At 45.7% G+C, this 22155-nt stretch overlaps 1 protein-coding gene across 1 annotated transcript in view; it reads left to right on the top strand.

Annotated features, from left to right (window-relative positions):
* Positions 1–22155, top strand: part of adcy8 (adenylate cyclase 8 (brain)) — an 82045-nt gene that overhangs the window by 5596 nt on the left and 54294 nt on the right. Inside the window, exon 2 of the mRNA XM_041948587.1 lies at positions 21224–21373. Coding sequence (XP_041804521.1) covers positions 21224–21373 — 150 coding nt within the window. The remainder of the gene's footprint in view (positions 1–21223; positions 21374–22155) is intronic.

Genomic DNA, 22155 nt, shown 5'->3' with positions numbered 1-22155 from the left:
TACGCTGCGCTGTGCGTCTCTTGTTGTGGAGCTCCGGGGGGATTTCCCAGCTCCCCCTTGTGCGGGTCAGCTGTGTCACTCCGCTGGCAGCCACCGACCCAGCGGGCCTCTCACAGGGGAGGTCGGAGGTCGAGGCCGCTGCTAGCCGCATCTGAGAGCGTGACACTTTGCTTTTCGGCGGTTGATTGCCAATAAAACCTCTGATAGATTGGACGCAGCAGCGGTTCAGCCTGTTTCCATTTGCTGCTTGAAATATCACAGTGTTCTGAGGTCTAAAGCCCGATCACACATTCCAAGAGTGCGTCCGCTGCCGGGGTCGCCGTTCGTTTTTGAGTTTACGGAGAAAAAATTGATGAAGCTGATGAGGTCAAACATGAAACATACTGTCTGTGTGCTGTTTTCAGTTGAGCAGATGTCAAAAAGCAAGTTTTATTCATGTTTTACACAGTGTCTAAACCTTTTCTGGGCTGTATTTTCAATCAGAGCTGCAATAATTAAGTCAATTAGTCAATTAGTCGATAGACAGAAAATCAACATTAATTATCAATTTTGGTAATTAATTGTTTGTCATCTCCCAGAGTGGAAATATTTTCAGCTTTTTTCTGTTTTGTATTGTTGTAAGCTGAACATCTTTGGGGTTTGACTACCAGTTGGACAAAAAAAGGATGCAGAAGACGTCACCTCAGACTCTGGGAAGCTGTGAGGGACATTTTTCACCATTTTCTAACATTTAATTAACTAAATGATCAATTAATTAATGAAGAAAATAATCAGCGATTGCTGTTGCAGTTCAAAATCGTTTCAAAGTGAATCAAGTAGTACAGATTAAAAATGAAGTAGCATCGAAACAGCTAAACTTCTTAAAAAAACCCCGTTCAGCCCAGTTTGATCCCAGATGGTGAAACATTTTCTGACGTGTGTTTCACCAAATCGTCGATTAACAGGAACAAACATTCAAACAGTCTGAACAGTCCCGTTATTCCTCTGATGGATCCCTGCCTTCATGCTGTGATAAATAAAGTCATCACTGATCTGTGGAGTGTTTTTACAAGTTCAGTTCAATAATTAGCTTCCGCTCTCGCTGTGTTAATCTTAACTTGTGTCATCATTAGAAGTGTTAGCTCTCTGGCAGCTCTGTGGGCGGGAGGGATTACGTTAGCATCGCGTGTTGATATTAGTCGACCTGAAGATGTTCGGAGATCAGGGCCCCACATGTTCCGTCTTAACTCGCCTGCGACGACATGCGAGCTGTGTTGCGTGCGGACGGACGGACGCAGCGGCGGCGGAGGGAGGATTAGGACGGCTCACGCTACGCTCCTGGGGTTAGGACGACCGGGCTCGCTGTGAAATTAAACATCCTCGACTCGAGCGCTGCTAATCTGCTCTTATTAATTGTGTTTGCTTAAGGATGTGAACATATAACGTACATATTAACTCCAGAGAGGCGAGGAGGAGGAGGAGGACGCTGACTGTCAGTTTAATTAGAAAATGAAGCTCTGGATTAATCAAACCTCCCAGAACCACAAAGTTAAACAGGGACGAAAGTGTTCCTCTGCCTCAGAGCAGCACAAACAGTCATGGATGTCACGTCTGTTTGATTTAATGTCACATCAGCATCGTTTTAAAGTAATAATGACGTTTTTTGTCGGGACAGAATGTTGAGGCCTCTGTAACAGGCAGTTTGTGGTAGTTTTCAGTGAGTTTTTCTCACTTTTTGTGGTTAAAGTCCAGATGAAACATATCCAGATTCCTTCTAGCCATGTGTTTACCAGGAAACATGGAGAGTCACACATCTTCATCACACCTTCATCACCCCCATTTCCATCAGGAGAGCCCTGTAAGAGAAGCAAAACATTTTAAATCAAGATTCAATTTATTGTGAACATGAGAAACAGACTTTGGAGCTTTGGAGACCCAGCAGGAAGTAGATCACCATGTGAAGCGGGCCTGTGGATCAGGTGCTTCCAAAATGAAGGAAACTCCCTCAGGGAATGAACAGTGATGCTGGTGAGGAGAACGGAGGGTTTGATCGGATCATCACAGCTGAGGTGGTGGAGGGGTGGAGGTGGGAGCATTTTTAAGATTTGACAGCTCACAGATGATTGGCTAAAGGTGAGCGTGGAAGAAGACGTGAATGAGCTTGTGGAGCTTAGCATGCTGTCGCTAACGAATGAAGCTTCGTGCTGCTGAACGACTGATTGATGGGTGGATGTCACGACGTCGTTGGTTGAAACCGGTTAATTCAAGCTTATGTAAGAACACCTCATATTCTATTTTATTTCAAATATCTTATTCATCGGAAGAGAACAGGATTTTGATATGATGCAAGGAGAGTGATGTGTGTTATCATCCTCACCGTCACAGCAGGAATTATAAAAACCGCTGAGAGTCTACCGCCGCTCCCTCCGTCTCCGAGCCTGATCGCTCCTGTCAGGCTCAGAATAGCCTCCATCGATCCGGCTCCGTCTCTTTAGAGCCTCTCTGTGACCATGCTGGCCCCGCATCCTTTGTCTCCGGCATTCGTCGCCGCCTTTCCTTTAAAACCTTCGCACCAGTACGATCAGATCCCGTCCTCCGGCGCTCAATACAATAACATCATATTGACCTGCTGTTGGCTTTTTCCTCCTCCTGAATAGACTCCGAATAGACCTGATCCTGGTTCTCCATTCGCTGCTGTATTGATGGCTGCCTTTGTGCAGAGGGTATTTAGCCTTTTGCTAGCTCTTCATTGAACAGAGGCGTCAGTAAATTACCGATTAGGTTGTTCTGGCTTGTGGGTGTGTGTGTGTGTGTGTGATATTGTGTGTGTTTTGGTATTGGGGGGGTGTTCTGGTGCAGCTAAGAGCATTATAAAACTGCCAGTAGCACTGTATCTTCTTCCCTTTGTCACACACACACACACAGCTGGAGCTTCACACCCACTGATTAGCCGCTCTTCAAGCTCGCCGCTGTTTCCTCTTTCAAGGTCAAACTCAGCTTACCTGGAGCGCCGGCTGCACGGAGGAGATAGAGGAGCGTGCACATCACAAGGAGACGACACGCATGCATTTTCAACCGCCTCTAGCGAGCCCTGGAAATACGTCCCGTGTGTTTTAACATTAAAAAAAACTTTGCTGCCGGTCAATCGCAGTCAAATCCAGTTTTATTCCTCTTCAAAGCTTCGTCTGCGTCTGCTTTCACTCACGTTTTTATATAAAGACAGAGCGGCTCAGATCTCCTGTGACTGATTCTCAGGGTTTTTTTGCGCACAGTGCCCCCGGCTGATCACGACCCCATTTACTGATTCAAATGAAGAATTTTCTTGAATTTCCACTGCAAATGCTGCACCACATTCATGCACAGGAGACACTTAAAGTTTGTGTTTCTGCGATGACTCTCAGGGCTGCACGTGTGCATCGCAGAGCGCTTTAAATGGCCTGTGCTTCACTTCTTTCAGCCGTGACCATGTTTCTCTTGCGTCTCTTGTCGTTAACACAGTCGTGGCAGTTCAACGTGCAGACATACAGGCCACCCAGCTCCATGTGGACGTCCATGTTCAGCTTTTTTCAGATACATAGAAGCATATTATTTGTCTTTTTATAGAAGCTACGTGTCTCCTGCCTCTGTGATTAACATGTGCTGTGTAAATGAGGCTGTTTGGCCACTTTAAGGACTTCTGCTGGCTGAAACGCAGAGACTGAAAGTAGTGTCTCAAAAGCTGTGTTAGATTTGGATTTATTTAGTGTGATGAGAACAAACAGAAGAGAGAAAATCCTTGTGCTGTCCTGGTCTGACACTTCGGAAAGTGTGATCAGATCACTGAAATACTCGTTTAAAAACAATACTGTGCATATTCCCTGCAGCCGGCGGTCACTTGTTACTAGGCAGAATGTCTTCTTCTATGACAGGGAAAGGCCGCCATGTTTATCCCGACGCAGCTCCTGTTATCTGAAGTCGCTGTGACCTTTACAGTCTGCTTGTCATTCAGGTGACGGCTCACCTCGCTGCCGTCTATCTGCAGATTAACTCTTGTTTCCGTCTGAAGACGTTCCCTCCGCGAGCAGCCGACTGACTCAGCTCGATGAGAAATCATTTCTGGGGGAGGAGGGCCGATGGCACAAAGGGCCGAATCAGTGCGACTCCTGCATCCTTTATCTCCTCTCCTTCCCCCTCCCTCACCTCTCTTTCACCCTTCTCCTCCTCCCTTATCTCGTCCGTTTCATGCGATTGATCTCGGACGATCTCGCCGTTACCAGACACTGCACTCAGCCACCCTTAATATTTAATGAAGGATCAGGGCCATCAGCAGCAGCTTTTTGAGCTTTTAATGGTGGAGTTTTCCTGTGACATTTTTGTGCTGTGACCTCTCAGGCATTTGCAAAAAATTGCTGCAGACGTAAAAGCTTTTACCGTCCTTCGTTCTCAGTCTTCTGTCATGAATGACCCCAAAAACAGAAATCAGCAGGCGCCATTACAGTTTAACCATCCAAACACGACTTTTTTTGGAGATGCTTCTGAAGGGGACTTACTGAGGGCCAAAGCTTTTTTTAAAAATCATGCAATATTATAAAAGCTTCCTCCAAATACAGTTAAATCACTTGCTTAGCATGTGTGAGGCTCGGCTGCACTAAACATTCATTTTGTACCCAAATAACTTACCTAAATTCTCAAGTAGTGTCAGGAGCCTTCGTTTTCCTCGACTGCAGAAGGGTCTAAGCCTTTTATTCCTGTATTAGAAGCAGACATGCAGCACTAATTCACCCTGATCTGATGAGTTTTTATCAGATTTTAGTGTTTTAATTTGCTGTCGCTGCTGTTTTCTGTTCACACAATCAACACTTGAAGCGTCTCTCCGTCCATTTGAATCACCTGGAAGTGTTTTATGATGAAACGTCTGCAGGAAGTGAAATAAAGTTTACACAGCGAGAGTCAGTTTCCTGTCGCTGCGTAAGACATCACAAGACAATACTTTGGATTACGCAGTGAGACACTGTGGCCATTTTCGGTCTGTTTAAAGGCGAAAAGAGTGAAATGCGTGATTTAATATTTGGCTCACTGCCATCACAAACTTGGCTTTGGCCGCCGTTTGTCACCGTGTTTATTCCTCCGGCCTCGTCCTCGCTGAGACCACATGAATCAGTCTGAGTCTGAGACGCCTCACAGTGGCTCATTTCCTCCTCTGTCTGCTCTCTGCTGTGGGCTCTTAAACCTTTTGGGGAGTTTCAGTGCCGGACGAGTGTCCTGACCTGATAAATGAAACCTTGTGTGGTTTTACAGCACAATCGGTCCTGACGCTGCCTGCAGGGAGTACTGAAGCCGCTTTCCGCTTTCTCTCACTGAAGTTTATCCTTTGTTGCTTTTACTCAAACGTCGTATCGTCGAGTCAGCGTGCGAGCGTTCAGCAGAGGCGACCGACCTCCAGTGTTACCTGCAGCTTTTCTCGCCAAGCGCTGACTCAACACTCACCTCCTCCTCGTCCTCCACTATCAGCTGGCCAGCCAGACGAGACACGTGTCCTGAGAAACCAGGCAGGCGAACAGAGGAAACAAATACAAAAACCAGAGAACAAGACAACGCGCTGATAAAGACAGTCTGGCAGGGAAACGAACGAGGGTTTGAACTGAGTAATGAGAGCAGCAGGAGATGTTAGCCTTTCAAAATAAAACAGGAAATACAACACGCAGAGAGAGACTGTCGCTGCTGCTGGTAAATATAAGAAGCATGACTGTTCGCATGTGAACTCTTTGAAGTCTTTGGGTTTTCTTTTGCAGTGTCAGCAAAGTGTTCTTCATTTCTGCTGCACTAAAGCTTCTGATCAAGGATTTGGCTTGAGACACACACCCAGGTACTTCAGTGTGATGAAGTGTATGAAAAACAGAGCTGCTCTGTTTCAGCCTGACAAACACAGACTGAGGGAGAGGAGCGAGAGCTGCTTTTCTTTATCTCGCATGATAATAAACTGAATATCTTTTTTTGGCTGTTGGATGGACAAAATAAGACGTTTGATTCAATTCAGTGTTTAATAAAAGCTGAAAAGTAAATGCATGTTTGGAGGTTTTTTTAAATCTCATGATCAGCTCAATCCACTTGACACTGAGGAGCTAAAACAGCTGCATCTCCATCTTGCTTGTGTAGACCGTGGAAAGAGTTTTGTGCAGAAAATTGATTTAAAGGGTGAACCCTGGAGCTCTTCAAATCTAATAAAAATAAAAAGATATTTACCAGGATCATAAGTTGAATTGTAAAACTGGAAGCCGGAGTTACGGCCTCTGATCCTAATGATGAGCAGAGATTTAAACCAGAAACCTGGTTGCCTGCCTGGACCTCATCCTGCCCTCTGTGTCGATGCTCCTCGCTGTCCCTGCTGCCCTGTCGCTGTGTTAATTAAGCGTAGTGGCGGCTCGAGGCCGGGTCAGGAGGTCAAACGGCAGCGGCTCTGTCTTAATGGACAGAGCGGCGGGACGTGTCGCATCTCCTCAGGGGCCCGAGGTCGAACACACGACAAACAGAGTAATGATCAGAAACAGGTGAGGAGCTGACAGGTTGACACCCGATTGGGATCTTGACTTCAGGCAGACGTGTGGACTCATCCGTCTTCATTGAGGCTGCAGATTGACTCCACCTGTTTGGCTTTAGGTCAAATCCACACAAGTCTCCCAGTCCACTTTCCTGAGGGGTCTCCAGCTCTGAAAGATCTAATCACATTTTCAACAGTCTAAGATCAACTGATATGCTAGATTTAAGATGGAAAAAGCTAAAATTCACTCAGTGGCCACTTTATTAGGTACATTTCTAACACAGGACAACATTCCTGAGAGATTCTGCTCCATGGTGACTTGATAGCATCACACAGTTGCTACAGGTCTGTCGGCTCCACGTTCATGCCGAGAATCGGCTGTTCCACCACATCCCATGGTGGAAGCATGTTACCTGCTGGAGGTAACATTAGAAGATGATGGACTGCACATAGAGGGATACACATGGTCAGCAACGATGCTCAGGTAGCCTGTGGCAGCTACAGCATGCTCAGTCAGAGTTCAGTGGCCTTATGTGTGCCAAGAAAGTCCTGATTACACTGCACCCAAGGATCTGAGATTATCCATTATTTCCCATCATCGGCTTAGTTCCCATGAGTCGTGTTTTGTCTTGTAACACCTGGTTGTTTGAGTCACCTGCTCACATTTCTTCCTCATTCTAATGTTTGGGGAGTAGGTAGGTATTTGCATTAAGGAGCGGGTGTGCAGGCGTACCTAATAAAGTGGAAACTGAGTGTATAACCTTTGCTTTAGCTGCATTTCAACATGTGGCGACACCTGTCTCACCCTCTGCCCTCACTTCCTACCATCAGACAGACCTGACCCCCCCCCTCCCTAAATGTATCTATGCAGCTTTACTCAGAAAGATCGTCCATATTTCAGAAGCTTCAGTCCAGTTCTCCTTTCTTGGGAGCTTTCAGTCCTTTTGGTTGCAGAATTAGTGAACGCATGCAGACTCCACTGGATGCTCATTGTTATTTATTCAAAATAGATATTTGAAGGATCTAAGGGACGCTGAGGAGAGCAGCTGTCTGAAAACATGAAGTGTAGTTTAAAAAATAAAGTTCCTCGCCTCCTCCCTCGCTCTTCTCATCCTTTTTCCAGAACAACCTGAGGTGGTTTTGTGCGAAACCTTCTTCCTTCTTTGTGTTTTCACCTCGTAGATTAAAGTGGGTTTGATATGCAACAGCATTTGCCCTGTTTGAGTCTGAGAACATATTGAGTGGGGTTTTAGGCTTAAAGTCGGGGTGATTTTCGGCTTATTCTTCGCATTGAGGATGATTTCAGACGGGATTACCTCCCAGCTGTAATCTATTCATAGCAGCGGGCGCCAGCCAGCGGCGTTCACCGCTCTCCTCTGGGGTCAGCGTTTAATGAGATTACTTTTGGATTACTGTTATCTGTTTGAAACGTGGAAAAACAGCAGGTAGAAAGATGCACGAATGCCTCACGGTAAAAATGTTTGACCACAAACGATTTATTGAAAAACGTCCCAGTCGTCAAGCGTGTCGCCATTTTTTACTGACGTTAGCAGAAATCTGAGAAGGTGTAAAGATTGACGGCTACGTACGATGACATGGAAATAATAAATAACATGCAGAGATTTAAACTGATTTTGCTGAGGCTGATTTGCTTTTAGTCGTACGGTGGCTGCCAGGGACAAACTTTATGGAAGAAAACAGACCAAAAGACTTTAACAGAAGCTTTTAAGTGCTGTCTCGAACGGTTTCCCGCCTGTGTGCCGGCGCCTTGTATTGATTTGTCCATCAGAGACAAATCTTTGGCCTTTGTTCTGATCCTGAATCTGCTTCCTCCGGCAGTTTTGACTGAGAAAATGAAACTCAGCCTCCCTCAAAAAGCTCCTCTGGCTTTCCGACAGGTTGTACCGGCTCTCCGCAGACGACTTCAGAGCCTCTCTTAGACGCTCGTGTTTAAGTTGGTTTGGGCATTTTAATTTAAAATGAACACTGGAGTTTGGATTTTGCTATAAAACATCATTTACAGCAACAACTTTTACTTCAATGACTTAATTTACTGTGCGTTTTTGTCTGTTTGGTCTGTTTCTCCCTCTTCTTCTGCTTCTGTCTCTGACTCTCTTTTTGGGGAGGTTATTACTAAATTAATTTTAATATTTAGCAGGTGACAGGTTCGCTGTACGTCTCCCGTTACAACCAATCAGGTTCCTGGATGGCACACTGGATGCACTGAAGCCTCTTGTTATAAAGACAGAATAAAGTCTTCACTGCACTAATATCAACAAAATGGCAGAAATAAGTGGGACGTTCTTGACGTAGACTCAACAGTATCTCGTTGAAGCAGTTAAAGCCCAGTGTGGATCCAAACAGAGCAGTCTGACACTCGCCATGAAAGCGGCTGGCTCGCGGTGGATCTGCCTCTGGGCTGTGTGCAGGTCGACACCCTGGTTTTACACAACAACGACTATCTGTCATGTCTGATAAGACTGTGGCAGCAGGAAAACCATTAGCTTTTAGAGAGTGTTGGACAACAAACATGGACATCATCACAGCCGAGTGTGTCATAACCGGACAGGAAGAGTGAGACATTTGGATTTTCTATTTTATGTGTTTAACCTTTATTTAACCAGGAAGTCCCTTCAGATTAAGACCTGGTGAAGACAGCACGCCAGTTCTGCATCATTGCTATGACTTACCCTGATTTTTCAGGTATTTAGTTGGCTTCATCAGGCAAAAACAGACATTACCATATGGTTATTAAACAACTTGAGTTTATAGCAAGCTGCAGAAGAACTCCTGAGATATTAAATGTTAGTGCAGCTAACATGACAGCAAACACAGCCAGCAGACACACAGCAGCATGACGAGTGTAAGCCCAATAGTCACTCTCCTATTAGCTCTGGTTTGGTCTCCACCAGCTCTTTAGCTGCTAAATGCTGCACTTTGTTCCCCAGCTGGTCTCTGACTGTGTGTCTGTTTAGGCTGAGACGCTGTGCAGAGCTGCAGGGTCGGCAGGGATTTATGTCTTCCTCCATGGTCTCGTGCCTTGTAGTGGCCCGTGGTCCCCCTGTGTGCTGAGCGTCCCCTGGGACGACCGGTCTTCGGTGGATCCAGTATCACAGACTGTCTGTCCTCTCCCTCGGGCTGCTACCTGCTCTCAGCGATCCGTCGCTGTGACAGCTTCGGGGAACAGCCGTCAGCTCGCCGTTCACGACAAACACGGCTGTTGACTCCGCGAAAAACAGTGTTAGCACTGTTACTGCTTTATCACCTGAGGACTCAGCAGTAATTACTGCACTATTAGATGAGTCCATGTAGTCACACTCATTTTGAGCTACACACCTGTACAGTTTCACGCCTGCATCTGAGTCACATGGTGGAGACATCACCAGCCACGCTGTCACAGCTGGTGATGAAGCTTTTAGCTGTTTAGAGTTGCATGTTTTATATTGCATATTAAATTTATACAGAATGACACTTCAAAGACAGAACTGCATGAATACAATGTAACCCCCCCCCCACTCAACAGAGCCCCATCCCTACAACAATATTACTGTACCATTAAGTAATTAAATAATGATCTTATAAAGAATTACTTATACATACAAATAGAAAAATAGATGTATATAGAAATCAAAAATAAGCAAATGTGAATAAATAAATAAATAAATAAATAAAACATTAAAATAAAATAAACAAGATAGCAATCGAGATAAACAAAATAATATTCGAGTATCCAAAAAAATAATAAAAGAAAGGAAAGGAACTGAAATTAAATAAGTGGGCTATAGATTTTATACAATATAGGATCAATTAGAGTTCCATGTTTTGATCGAGTGAACTGGATGTCGCACTGCTGCAACATTTCGTTGCACACAGGCGCTTTGTGTTTTCACAGTGTCGTTGCTGTTCTGCATGTGAGTCTCTGTCCACCACGAGGTGAAGATCCAGAGAGAAGTTAACTGTTCATCTGCATCAAAACTGTGTCCTCGGTTGTGATTTGTGACCTTAAGGACCAGGGTTATACACAGAGCTTTAAAAGTGAGCAGCACTGATCAGTGATACGCTGAGATTTCCCACATCTGAGGAGAAAAGAGGAGCTCACATGCAGTATAATGCCTAGCAAGGATTCAGTTAGCGGTATCAGTAAATCAGCCTCAGAAGAGCGTAGATGAACTCTGACATGCACCAGTCTGATATGTGTGTCAGCGCTCAGTGACTCTGTGCGCTCAGGCAGCAATCCATCAAACTTGTTTACAGCCACGCAGAGAGCTGATGGAGCTCGCCACAATGGCCGCTCTCAGCTTCTCGTCCCGCTCCTCGCTCCGAGGAAAAAAACAAGATGTTGAATCCATAAGGTGACATTAAAGAGACGAGCGTGCCGCTGAGCTGCGGGCTGAGCTGTGGGGAAATGTCAGGATCACATGCTCGGGAAGGCTGTGCCAAAGGCCGCAGCAGGGGAGGTGCATGCACGCTGGATGTAATGTTGAACGCAGAGAAGGTTTGTCAGAGGTCGGAGGTGGCTGTTGTTAAACCGCTGCTGCGATCTGCCGCTGCAGCGCTGACGGGGGTGTTTTCCCTGCGTGTCTTGTGCAGAGCCACATGCATGTGACGCTCATCTGAGGTTAATGCACAAACATGTTTGTCTGTGTGTTCGGGGCTGGAAATCATCAGTGACCATCAAGCTGCTTTCTTTTTTTTCTCAGAGCTGTATCTCATCACTGCTTGGTGGAAACCTTGTAACTCCATTAGCTGAAAGCGTCAAAGAAAGCTAGTAAGTGAAGCTTTGAGTAGAGATTGATCTGAAACTGTTTAAAACTTGACAAGTGTTTCTTAAATGGTGAATGATGCCAAGAGGGTGATTCTAATAACTCTGTTCATCCCCCGACTTTTGATTTATCAATTGATTTGTCCTGTTTTTATTCTTTTTTCTTCTTCAGCGGGTCTATCTCCTGTCCTGCTGTGACGCTTAATCTCAATCAAGAAAGTGTCGACTCATTGTATTTCTTCCTCTAGCGCCATCATGAGGTCCAAAACTTTCTCCAATACACTGATTTATGACTAAATACCTGAGAAACTAACGACATCCCGTCAGTCAGTTCTTTTACTTTGGTGCACATTTGCTTTGCACCATTAGCTGCAAGGCATCACCGTGGTAACAACGACCACTACGATGCCAACTCACACCTGCAGAGGGCTAAAAACAGACTAATATCAATTTCTATCCGTTGTACAATCTGGTTTTCTTGGCTTTACAGCCTCCCAGAGCTGCAGCGACGTAATACAGCTCTGTTTTAGTAAAGGTCTGAAAAGTAGTTAAAGACAGTCCCATACCTGTCAGATAAATGTGGTGAGCGACGTGTCCCTCGAGGTAAAGTAGCTAGAAATGTACCTTAATTACAGCACTTGAGTAAATGGACACTCAAAGTTTGTTCCAGAGTCGGCAACGTGTTGTGACACGTCGTTAAATTGACGCCGCCCTTTGAGGAGGCGTCTCATTAAAATGTGCTTCCAAGCAGCGCACGCTAAAAATTCATCACGTTCGGCGCATGCAGTTAGTCCGACGCTTCATCGCAGCGCTGCTTCCGATCGCACGCTCAGAACATATTGGTGAATGTCTCAGCTTTCACGGCTGCTGGTTTGATGCTGCAACACGCACGTCCTCCTGCAGAAGCTCAGTTGTCATCACAGTCTTTAGTACGATCTTCACGTTCGGCCTGAGAACACGGCCGAGCTGTTCAGGCTGGAGGTGCCAAGAGGAGCTGTTTCCAGGCTGACAGGGAGAAGTGTTTATGATGTGACTGTATAATCCGTACACTGCCCTGCTTCAGAGACAGGAGACAAACACAGTGGTTATTTTGGAGCCTGTGTTTTACATTTGTGGTTCATCAGATGGGATTTGGAAGGAAGTCTGCTGCGTTTCTTTACTGCACGAAACAGGAAGAGGGTTAACGTTTCTGATGATGCACAGAGACGCTCATAGTTAGGGTTTGTTTGTGTTTTAATAGCTTTAAACCTTCACACTTTACAGTTTTGCAGGCTAATTTTAAAGATACTGTGGGTTCCATTCTGAATGTAGATGGCTGCTGCTACTGTCTACACTGCACCGTGCATTTTAGTAAATATTCTGAGAGCTATATTGTAGCCTCAGATCACTCCAGCAGCTACTTGCGAGTGAGCTAGCATGGCTACAAAGCTGGATAGAAGCAAATACTTCTAAACTCAGTGATTTAACTAGAGTTAATATAAAAGGAGTATCTGTGAAACCAGAACCACCAGGTGTATGACTGTCCTACATTAACCTGCTGAATAAAATGCAGCTTGTCTTATAATCTTTTCTTTCAAGAAAACACACGTGAAGCGCTGAAACAGATAAACGTAACGTTTCCTAAATCATCTACAAGGCTTTTGCTGCGTCTGCAGGTGGAGTCACACCTGTGGGAAGCAAAGGTGGTCAGGGTGGAGCAGGGGAGGCCCCCTACTCAAAAAATGCCCCTGAGGCAGAGAAAGTACATTCATTAAAGAGCCGGTGTGTTTAGTGGCATCTAGTGGTGAGGTTGCAGATTACAACCGGCTGAATGCACCTCACACTTCCTTTCCAAACATGTAGGAGAAGCTATGGTGGTCTTCACTTTAACGTAAAAACGTGAGTCAGCGTTTGGTTTGTCCGCTCTGGGCTACTGTAGAAACATGGCGGCGCAACATGGCGGACTCTGTGGAAGTGTGTGTAGGTATAAGGAGCTCATTCTAACATGAGCTGAACCTTATTTTCAGGTGATTATACACTAATGAACACATGATTACGAATATTCCATCTCTACAACTGACCCCTGAATGCCGCGCATCGGACCTGCTTCGATGTAAAAAACACAACACGGAGTGGTTGTTTGCATTGGAAATAACAAAAATCTCTTCGTGTTTCCTGTGATTGGGCCACTTTTCTGTGGTGAAGTCAGAAGTGTCTCCTGATTGCATCGTTGACACCGGTCTAAATGTGTTCTCCTCCCAGGAAAAGCCTCAGTGGCTCCAAAACCGTCCGTGACGATAGTCCCTGCCGAATGACATCAGATGTCGCCATGGTAACCAGCCGCATATAGGTCACGTGCCACGGGATTCACATTTGGGAGCAGAGTTTCGTCCGGTCTAGGACGGAACTGAAAACTGAAGAACTGAAAAAGAGAAAGTGCTTGAATGCGACTTTTTGATGCTCACACAGAAAAGAAAACACGAGATGTGTGTCGCAGGAAGGAGAAAAGGGTGTGAACGGGAACAGAAACTCAACGTCACGGCGAGAGACGCAAATGTTTAACCAGCAGAAATCAATGTTGCACAGCCGCAACTGATTTCGCCTGTAATCCAGCGGTGTGACGAGGTAAAGGCTGGGATTTAAATCTGATGTTATTATAGTGTTTCTACTATTTTGACCAAGTCTTTTATAAACCCGAGCCTCGGCGATCACAGTTGAATCAGATCCTCTCTGACACAGTTTCAACGATTATTACCAACCATGACTCTTTCTCTGAGCCAGTCCAGTTTAGACACAGTACGATCAGCAGCTGAGCAGCTCTGCAGTACACCTGCTACTGAACCTCAGTGCCTTTTAAAAATAAAGCGTCCATACATCCCGCCCTGTCTCCTGGAGCAGGACACGTGATTCCTACCTGGATCACGTTTTCTGACGTGACGGCAGCTGGACGCCGTCATTCGTCTGTTCCCTCGCTGTGGTTAAAGCCAGGTTTAGGCACGAATGAAAGATCATGTTTGGGGTTAAATTAACCACTTCGTGAAGATCAAGGAAACCTTCATTATAATGTCACAATATTAGCAAAAAGCACAGACTTTTGATATTTAACACCACAATCTTTGCCGTGAGTGAAACATTTATAAGGTGGATGTGAATGTAGCAGCAGCTGTTTCACCTGAGAAGTGAAGGAGAGGCAAAGTGACTGACAGTGAGGAGTTCATTAAGGAAACTGCTGCCTGTTATTCATCTCAGTCATTCACTCAATCTCAGCGATGTGTTCTGTCTCTTTCTGGTCATTTAAAGAGACGAGCTGGTCCTGAGGGTCATTGTGCAGACTGGCTTCAAACGCCCCTCTTTAATACGGCTAATTACTGAAACGCGGTGCTGTGTAAAGCTTGTATTGGCAGATTGTCACAGATCCCGCTCCAGTCCGGGTTATAAAAGAGACGGATGATGATTAGATCAGGTTCATTCTGGTTACACAAGCTTTAATGGAGTTAGAATAGAGAGACTGACTGGTGGGATAAATACTGACAGTGTGTTCACTGCGAGAGCTTCAGTTTGTTTTTCCACAAAGTCTGACTGCAAACATCACGGCGGTGATGAATTATTAATCGAGGCCCTCCATGCCGTGTCAAATTTAAAAGTCATATCTTTTGACGGCCTGCGTTGACTGTGGAATATCTCCATCTCGTCGTCGGCAGATAGCCGAGCGTGTGAAGCCGAGTTAATCATCCGCTGTCCTCTTGTGTTCCAGAGTAAATCCCTTGGTTTGGCAGAGGAGGGCTTTCTGCAGAGACCAGCGCTCTGCTGCTCCGAGCCAGCTGCTCTTCTAACATGTTTTCATACCGCCGTCATCAGATACCAAAGAGCAGGTTGAACCGTGCTGTGACTCCTTCATCTGGAGTACATGTGTTATTCTGTAAACGCTCCTCTATGCATGTAGTGTAAGTCCAGACATGCAGGAAGGTAACTGATAGCTCTGAAATATTGATGCCGGGTGGGAGCCTGCGCTGCGTGGCAGATCTGGTCGTCTGCCTGCTGTTTCCAAGTCGTTTTGTTGGGTTAAGAGGCGACACTCGCTCATCGTGCTGCCGATGTGACGAGTGGAGAAGCTCCCACGCTCGTCTTAACCTCGCTTTCTTCCCTCTGCAGCCTCGAAATGTGCCGTTACTGGAAGATCAGGAGACGAGATGATCGCATTGGTCTGGCTTGGTGCGATTAGCTCCCTCTTTTCATTAGCCCACTGTCCTTTAAATTCTGCTCATATTGGATGATTGTGCACATTTTTACATCCAGTGACAACAGTTGGTGCTGCTGCAGGAAGCTGAGCCCTTTATGTGGTGAGGTGCAACATAAGGGAGTGAAAAGTTCTGCAGAGCTGCTCTGCTTTGCACATGTGAGGGAAAATAGGAGTTTGAGAATGAGAAAAAAAACGTTCAGGTGGTGCATCAGCTGCCATTAATTAATGCTAACAGCTTGAGTAACTTGCCAGAAATGAAGCTTGTCGGGTTCGTGTGCTGTTTGTTTGCAGCCACAGGTCACATGTGAGGGAAGGAACTCCAAACGAGGACAGAGCGGACCTCGTCTTGGATTATAACAGCCCAGCGGAGACCAAACGTTATCCCTCCGTACACTTTCGACTGCTTCTGGATTTCATTTAATGTGAAGAACATCCAAAGGATGGAAAGGATGACATCTGCTTTAAACTTTTCACAATGCAAACCAGAGAAAAGCGTCAAACGAGGTGAACAGTGGTGCTGCAGCTCCACAGGCATCAAGACAAGAAGATAAGGGAAAAAATCGTTTGTAAGACCTCGTTGAGTAAATGCAGGAAGCGTTCCGTGTTGCAGTCTGACTGATTTCAGTTGCTTTGTGCTGGTTTGATTTCCTTTTGGTGCATTGTTTGGTTGGGATGGGATTTTTACTTTATTCCTTTTTTAAATTATTCTTTTTTCTTTTCTTTCCTGTACTCGGAGGAATTCTTTGGGTTTTTGGGGGAGTTTTATTGATGCTGAGGTGTAGACGCTTCACCTTTCTGTTTATGCAGACAGACTGTAACTGACTACAGATGTGTCAGTTCATGTTCCATGTCATGCTGGATGCTCCTCACCCTTGAATCAAATTGAAAACATTATGGTAATTATTACTATTATTAACCCTGCCTCATTATTTTCCATGTAGCTGTTTGTAAGCTGCCTCTCCCTGGCCCACTGCTCTTAATGAGACCTTGTTAAAAACATCCACATCACTGGCATTTTGCTTTAATGAGTGCACCGGCGGTATCCGTGCTGATGCCCTTTACGGCGAGCCAGCGCTGCTCTTTTCCAAAACAACATGGACGCCGCCGCGGCTACCGCAGCTGCCGCAGCTTACGAGGTTTTAATTTTCGTCTCGGCGGGAGGAGCAGAGGCCTTCGGGGGCCAAGTAGAAATTGAATCATGGCTGATGGCGTCCTGGGAGGGATTCACAATAACACACAATAACACCGCGTAATGCACTGGGAGGCTCCTCGGCTCTGTGAGATACAGTAAAAAGCCTCAGGGGAGGAGACTGTGAGGAGGATGGCTCGGCGTGTGTGTGTGTGTGTGTGTGAGTGTGTGTGTGTCTGAGAGGAAAAACACACCTACAGATATTCAGTTTTGAGTGTTATGGTAACATGCTGGGTTTCCTGAAGCAGCAGTTTCTTCCGGCAGAAACAGGTTACATGACCACCTCCACCGAAATGAAAGCGGTTTCAGTGAATAAAACCCTCTTTGAGTCTGAGGCTTATTCAAAAAACACAGATTGTGACAGATTAATAAAGTATCTATCTATCTATCCATCTATCTTCTTTGAGTCTGAGGCTTATTCACAAACACAGATGAAAATTTTAAGTTGTCTTATTTTTTGCTGCTGCAGAAAACAGAACTGGAAAACATCGATTTTATACGTCAAAGTGTGATGTCCCAAAGTGTCCCATAAAGCCTCAGTGTCCTCAAGTGACGTCACTTGAGTCAGTGTTGGTTGGGGCTGAAGAGTACAAGTTAGGCAGTGAAACAGATCTGTAGGTTTGGGGTTTATCTGGGGTTCCGTTGCATTGATTTTGTTATAGGAGTGCAGTGCTAAACCGGTGGAAAAGAAGAGTGATGTTTGGCTCCAGACCTCTGATTTGAATTTTTGTGGTGCTTTTAGATTCAGGCTAAATGAGCAGATGCTGCACAGTGAAGGTCATGTATTTAGCATTAGCATTAGCTGTTCACTTGTGATGTGGTCTTTTCCTGGAACCTCTGATGACCGTCCTCTCTCTGAAGCAGAGTTGGAAGTAAAACGTCTGTTCACGTCCTGTCTGAGTTGATGTCTTGGTGGTGTCTTTTAAGCTTAACCTCCATCTGTCCTGCACCTCGACTCCGTGGGATTCACTGACTAAACTAAACAAAACCTTTACCATGAAGGTGGAACCATATGGGTTCCACCTTTTACACGACGCTGGCTGAGTCTTTTGTTTGTGTATGAGAGCTTGCAGCTTTGATCGGTCCCTCATTTAAATCAAATGTCTCTAATTATATATCACATTAGCAAGTACGAGTCAGGATCTGTGAGACTGAGCTGAGCAGAGCCAAACCTTCGTCTCAGTTAAAGGTCTGAATGTCTTCCTCCTCTCAGGAAAGCATCGAGCTGTTGAGAGCGGATCAGAAAATCCCCTCTTCATGCTCTGCGCTCCCCTCTTGAAACGTCCTGTTAGTGCAGCAATTTTACCAAACAAGCACTTCAGAGCTTTTCTCTCAGCGACGGAGGACACTGAACCGTCTGTTTGAGGTTTTCATCAGCTGTGACACGACTCTGCCTCGAATGTTAGAGCGACGGCGTTTTCTCCTCCTCAACAAAGGGAAAACCGAGACAGTCGGTGGGGAGCGGTGAAACAGGCTCGAAGTTATTTAATGGCATCGCTTTGATTTACAGCGCACCTCATGCTAATGAGAGGAGTGAGCTGTAAACGGAGCATTTAAACACACATTTCTGTAGATTTTAGAGACTCCTTTTCACTGAGCCTTTGAGACAAAACACAGAAGAAGAGGTGGCTAATTACTGGAGGAACCCAAAGGAAGAGAGGGAAAATAGCCTCATGATAAATTCTGGAATTATAAACCTGCCTCGGCATTTATGTATTTTTGGAAAACAGGGTGTTTTATAAGCATTTAAAGCACAAATGCACTGAGTCACCGATGGTGTTCGTCATCTGAACAGCTCGGTCTGCCTCAAGCGCTGCCTCCGCTGGATCCATCTGCAGTTTACGGTTCATACAGGAAGTGGTGGAGCGTTGCTGTGCCGTAGCCGCCAGGTTGGTGGATGGCTGCGTAACGTGTTTGTGTTTGTCCGTGGCTTCATCAAATATTTAGCGAGTCTTGAGCAGGAGTCGTCTGGTGAATATAACGAAGATTAAGTGCTGGTTTTGGCAAAGACATCCACTGAAGAGAAGATGACCTCAAGTGATGAAATATTTAAACATGCTTCCTATAGATACTGTCATAAAATATTAAACTATAAAGATACTCTCTCCCAGACTGTAACTAAGTACATTAAACGGACATAAAATATGTGTTTTCTTTGTCCAGGTGTCCACATACTTTTGGCCATACAGTGTATTTTAGCAGCCCACCTTCACACGGTCATGATACACCTCCACAGGTCTCCTCACTCATTTTTGTTGCACCTGTCAGGACACTCAGACCCGACAGGTGGACTACCTGACAAACACTGAAGCACATCTGCAGTTTGCATCACTGATTCAGTGTTCAGTGATTCAGCCAATCGATCTGATTTTCACACAAATAACAGCATAAAACTAAAGAATCGATAATCTGATCATGTTGTAAACTTAAATTTAGACCTTGTTCCCAAGCAGAGACCCAGACTCTGAGGGCTCTGCCGCCCCAAAGACCCCAGCTGGGATTCAAGCTTCGCCTGCAGAGGTCAGGTCATCACCTGGGCAGGTAATCATCTCTTTTATTGATCAATGACCTTATCAGGCTCCTGCAGATACAGTACCGTCTGCCCCTCTGTTGGGCAATAAAACCTGTCCTCAGTGACCTTCTGATAGAGACAGAGACAGTACAGATGGTGGCAGAAGCCCTGAACCTGTCCAGACCTGCCTGTGCTGTAATTACTCCCCATATACACCATGCTCTGTGTGTGTGTGTGTGTGTGAAGCAGTAAGGTGGAAGCACTGAGGGCTTTTCATATGTGAGGTGTGTTGAACTCAACCCGTTTTAACACTTGCGTCAGGCGGGAGGAGGCTGCTGCAGCGGCGGCGGCGGTGAAATCCCCCGTTCAGAGGAGGGGGACGGCCGTGTTGCAGAGTGTTGCATCAGCTCTGCTTTCACATGATTTAATGGGCAGAACTGCACTTTACAGCAGTGATCATCAACTGGCGGCCCGCGGCCCAAATCCGGCCTGCCGAACCGTCCGATGCGGCCCGCGACTCTATTTCAAAACTGTGAGGTTAACTTAAAATAGCAGGTAATTACTGACCTGGTGTCAGAACAGAACACAGGTAACAAATAATGTTCAGCAGGTCAAATAAAACGTTCAGTGGCTGCAGCGATTTCAGATCATCGGGCCGAAACAGGCTGCTCACGCTGCTGAGTGGCTGCAATTACTAATTAATCTATGACAGACAATGAATGTAAGACATGGAGAGGTGATACAGAACCAGCTCTGATGGATAAAACAGAATCACAGATGGAGGAGATACCAGATATTAAAGGGGAGACAGTTCTCCAGCTGAATGGCAACTGTTGAAAGAGGGTTCCCCTGATGATGAAACTAAAAATATGATGGACGAATTGATGCTGGAAATAATTTCTGTGGTGTGCAAAACCTTTTCGTATCGACACCATCAGGTGTTCGTCAGCTTCTGGTGATTCACGATGCCGAGCGTGTCGCCTCACGGCAGCTGCAGTCGCTGAAGGTTCAGCAGGTGGAAAAGTGGGAGGTTAAAACATGTGATGAAGGAGCCTCGGTGTTCAGTGACCTGTTTCATCCTTTTGTCTCTGTTCTCTCATACTCCGGTTTCACGTCTCCTCTCGGTGGACGTCTCGGCTCGTTGACTCGTTATGGTGGTGGAAATCAGAGACGTCACACTCTGACATCCATTTTTAATCTCACCTCGACACACTCTTATCGTGGCTTCCTTTTAAATGAGTTTTATTTTTCAGTTGGAGCAGTCAGATCTCTCCTTCTTGGATACTTGAAGACGGTTTTAGATCATGTGAGACCTCTCTGTGAAAATAAGGCTCCTGTCGATTCACCTCTGCACGATGTGAAGCTTTGAGCTGGATGAGTTTCATCTCTTAGTTACTCAATCTTTGGTCTGAACAACTTGCAGAAGCTGCTCCTGATCGCTGTAAACTGAAATATGTCGTAAGCATAAACCAGCAGTTTGCAGGACTTCCTCTCAGTCCTGTCATCTTCACTTCGCGTCCATGTCAGACTGATGTGTTTGGTCAAATGCCTCAGAAGTGATTTAGGACTAGAATTATTTATGACAGAGTCTCCAGTCTGGAAGACGGGCGAGCATCCGGTCAGACCAGGTCACCGTTTGTTTAACATCCAGTAGCTGAAGGGATAAATGAAGCAGCAAACACATAACCAGAGCTTTATCAGACACATGTTACAGAATACTGTGTAACACTTACATTACATGGTGTTATATGACGTCTCTGATGCCTCAAAGGTGCTGCCAGTTTCACTCTCCTCTCATTTCCAGTCACCTCTCAGCTGTTAACTCCCTGATAAAACCATTTTTATCTCTAAACACAAAAATCTCAGTTTCTTCTGACAGGATGTCGGTTATTTACAAGTGATGATGCAGCACAAACACAGGAACAAAATGCAAGAATTCAATGTGTTTGATGACCAAAACCAGAACCTGGTCCCTAAACGGCTGTCGAGGTTCAGAGCTGCTGCCGTGTACGATCTCACCGTCTGTGTCTCCATCTGTGTTCCAGGTCGCGGCTCAGGCTGTGTTATTCATGTGTATGAACACTGCTGGGATATTCATCAGTTACCTGTCGGACCGGGCTCAGCGTCAGGCCTTCCTGGAGACGCGGCGCTGCATCGAGGCTCGGCTGCGACTCGAGACGGAGAACCAGAGACAGGTGAGTCCACGGCGACAGCGACGCCGCTCGCACGAGGTCGAACCTGCTCGCGCTGCCCTCTCGTTATGACTGTGTTGACTGAATTTCTGCCTTTTACCGTTTGTTCCATTCAGTGACAAAAGCCTTCACCGTTCAGAAGAGCTGCCATAGCTTGTGGAGCCTGAAGGTCTGAATCAGGCAGGTTTACAGTGTAGCTCATCCACCACTTTGGTCCACACCGAGATGAGACACCTACAGCAGGGATTTCCATAAAATTCCCCCCAAATGTTTATGATCTCTAGAGGACGAACTGTACCGACTCTGGTGAACTGCTGGCTTTTTCTGTAGCTGCAGCTGAAGGTTGACGTCTGTGGATCAGATAAATATCCTGGAAACGACTGGATGGATTTGCCACAGATATTCAAAGTCCCTGGAGGATAAATTCCAATGATTTGGGTGATTTTCAGACATTCGTGGTGTGCAGTGATCACCTGACTTTTCGTCTAGCGCCACCATGATGTGGCCACGTAAAAACTGAAAATAAAAAAAAGTTTGGTTCGTACTTTCATGCCCCCAGAGGATGATAGGGGAAACAATTATTGCCCTGACGTTTGCTCCAGGGCCAAAATTTCATTTTGTCCAGTCGTTTGGTTTATGGCCAGTGAGACCCCCTTCAGCCTGCAGATAGTAGCATGCTAAACCAACATGGTAAACATATCTGCATGTAACATCAACATGCTAACTCTATCATTGTAAGCTTGTGAGCATGCTGAAATGTTGAGCTGCAGTACAGCTCAGTCTCA

Source organism: Chelmon rostratus, chromosome 12 (assembly GCF_017976325.1).
Source record: "Chelmon rostratus isolate fCheRos1 chromosome 12, fCheRos1.pri, whole genome shotgun sequence".
In the NCBI taxonomy this organism is placed as follows: Eukaryota; Metazoa; Chordata; class Actinopteri; order Chaetodontiformes; family Chaetodontidae; genus Chelmon; species Chelmon rostratus.
The sequence above is the reverse complement of the archived record's forward strand: the minus strand, read 5'-3'. Positions and strand labels throughout refer to the sequence as shown.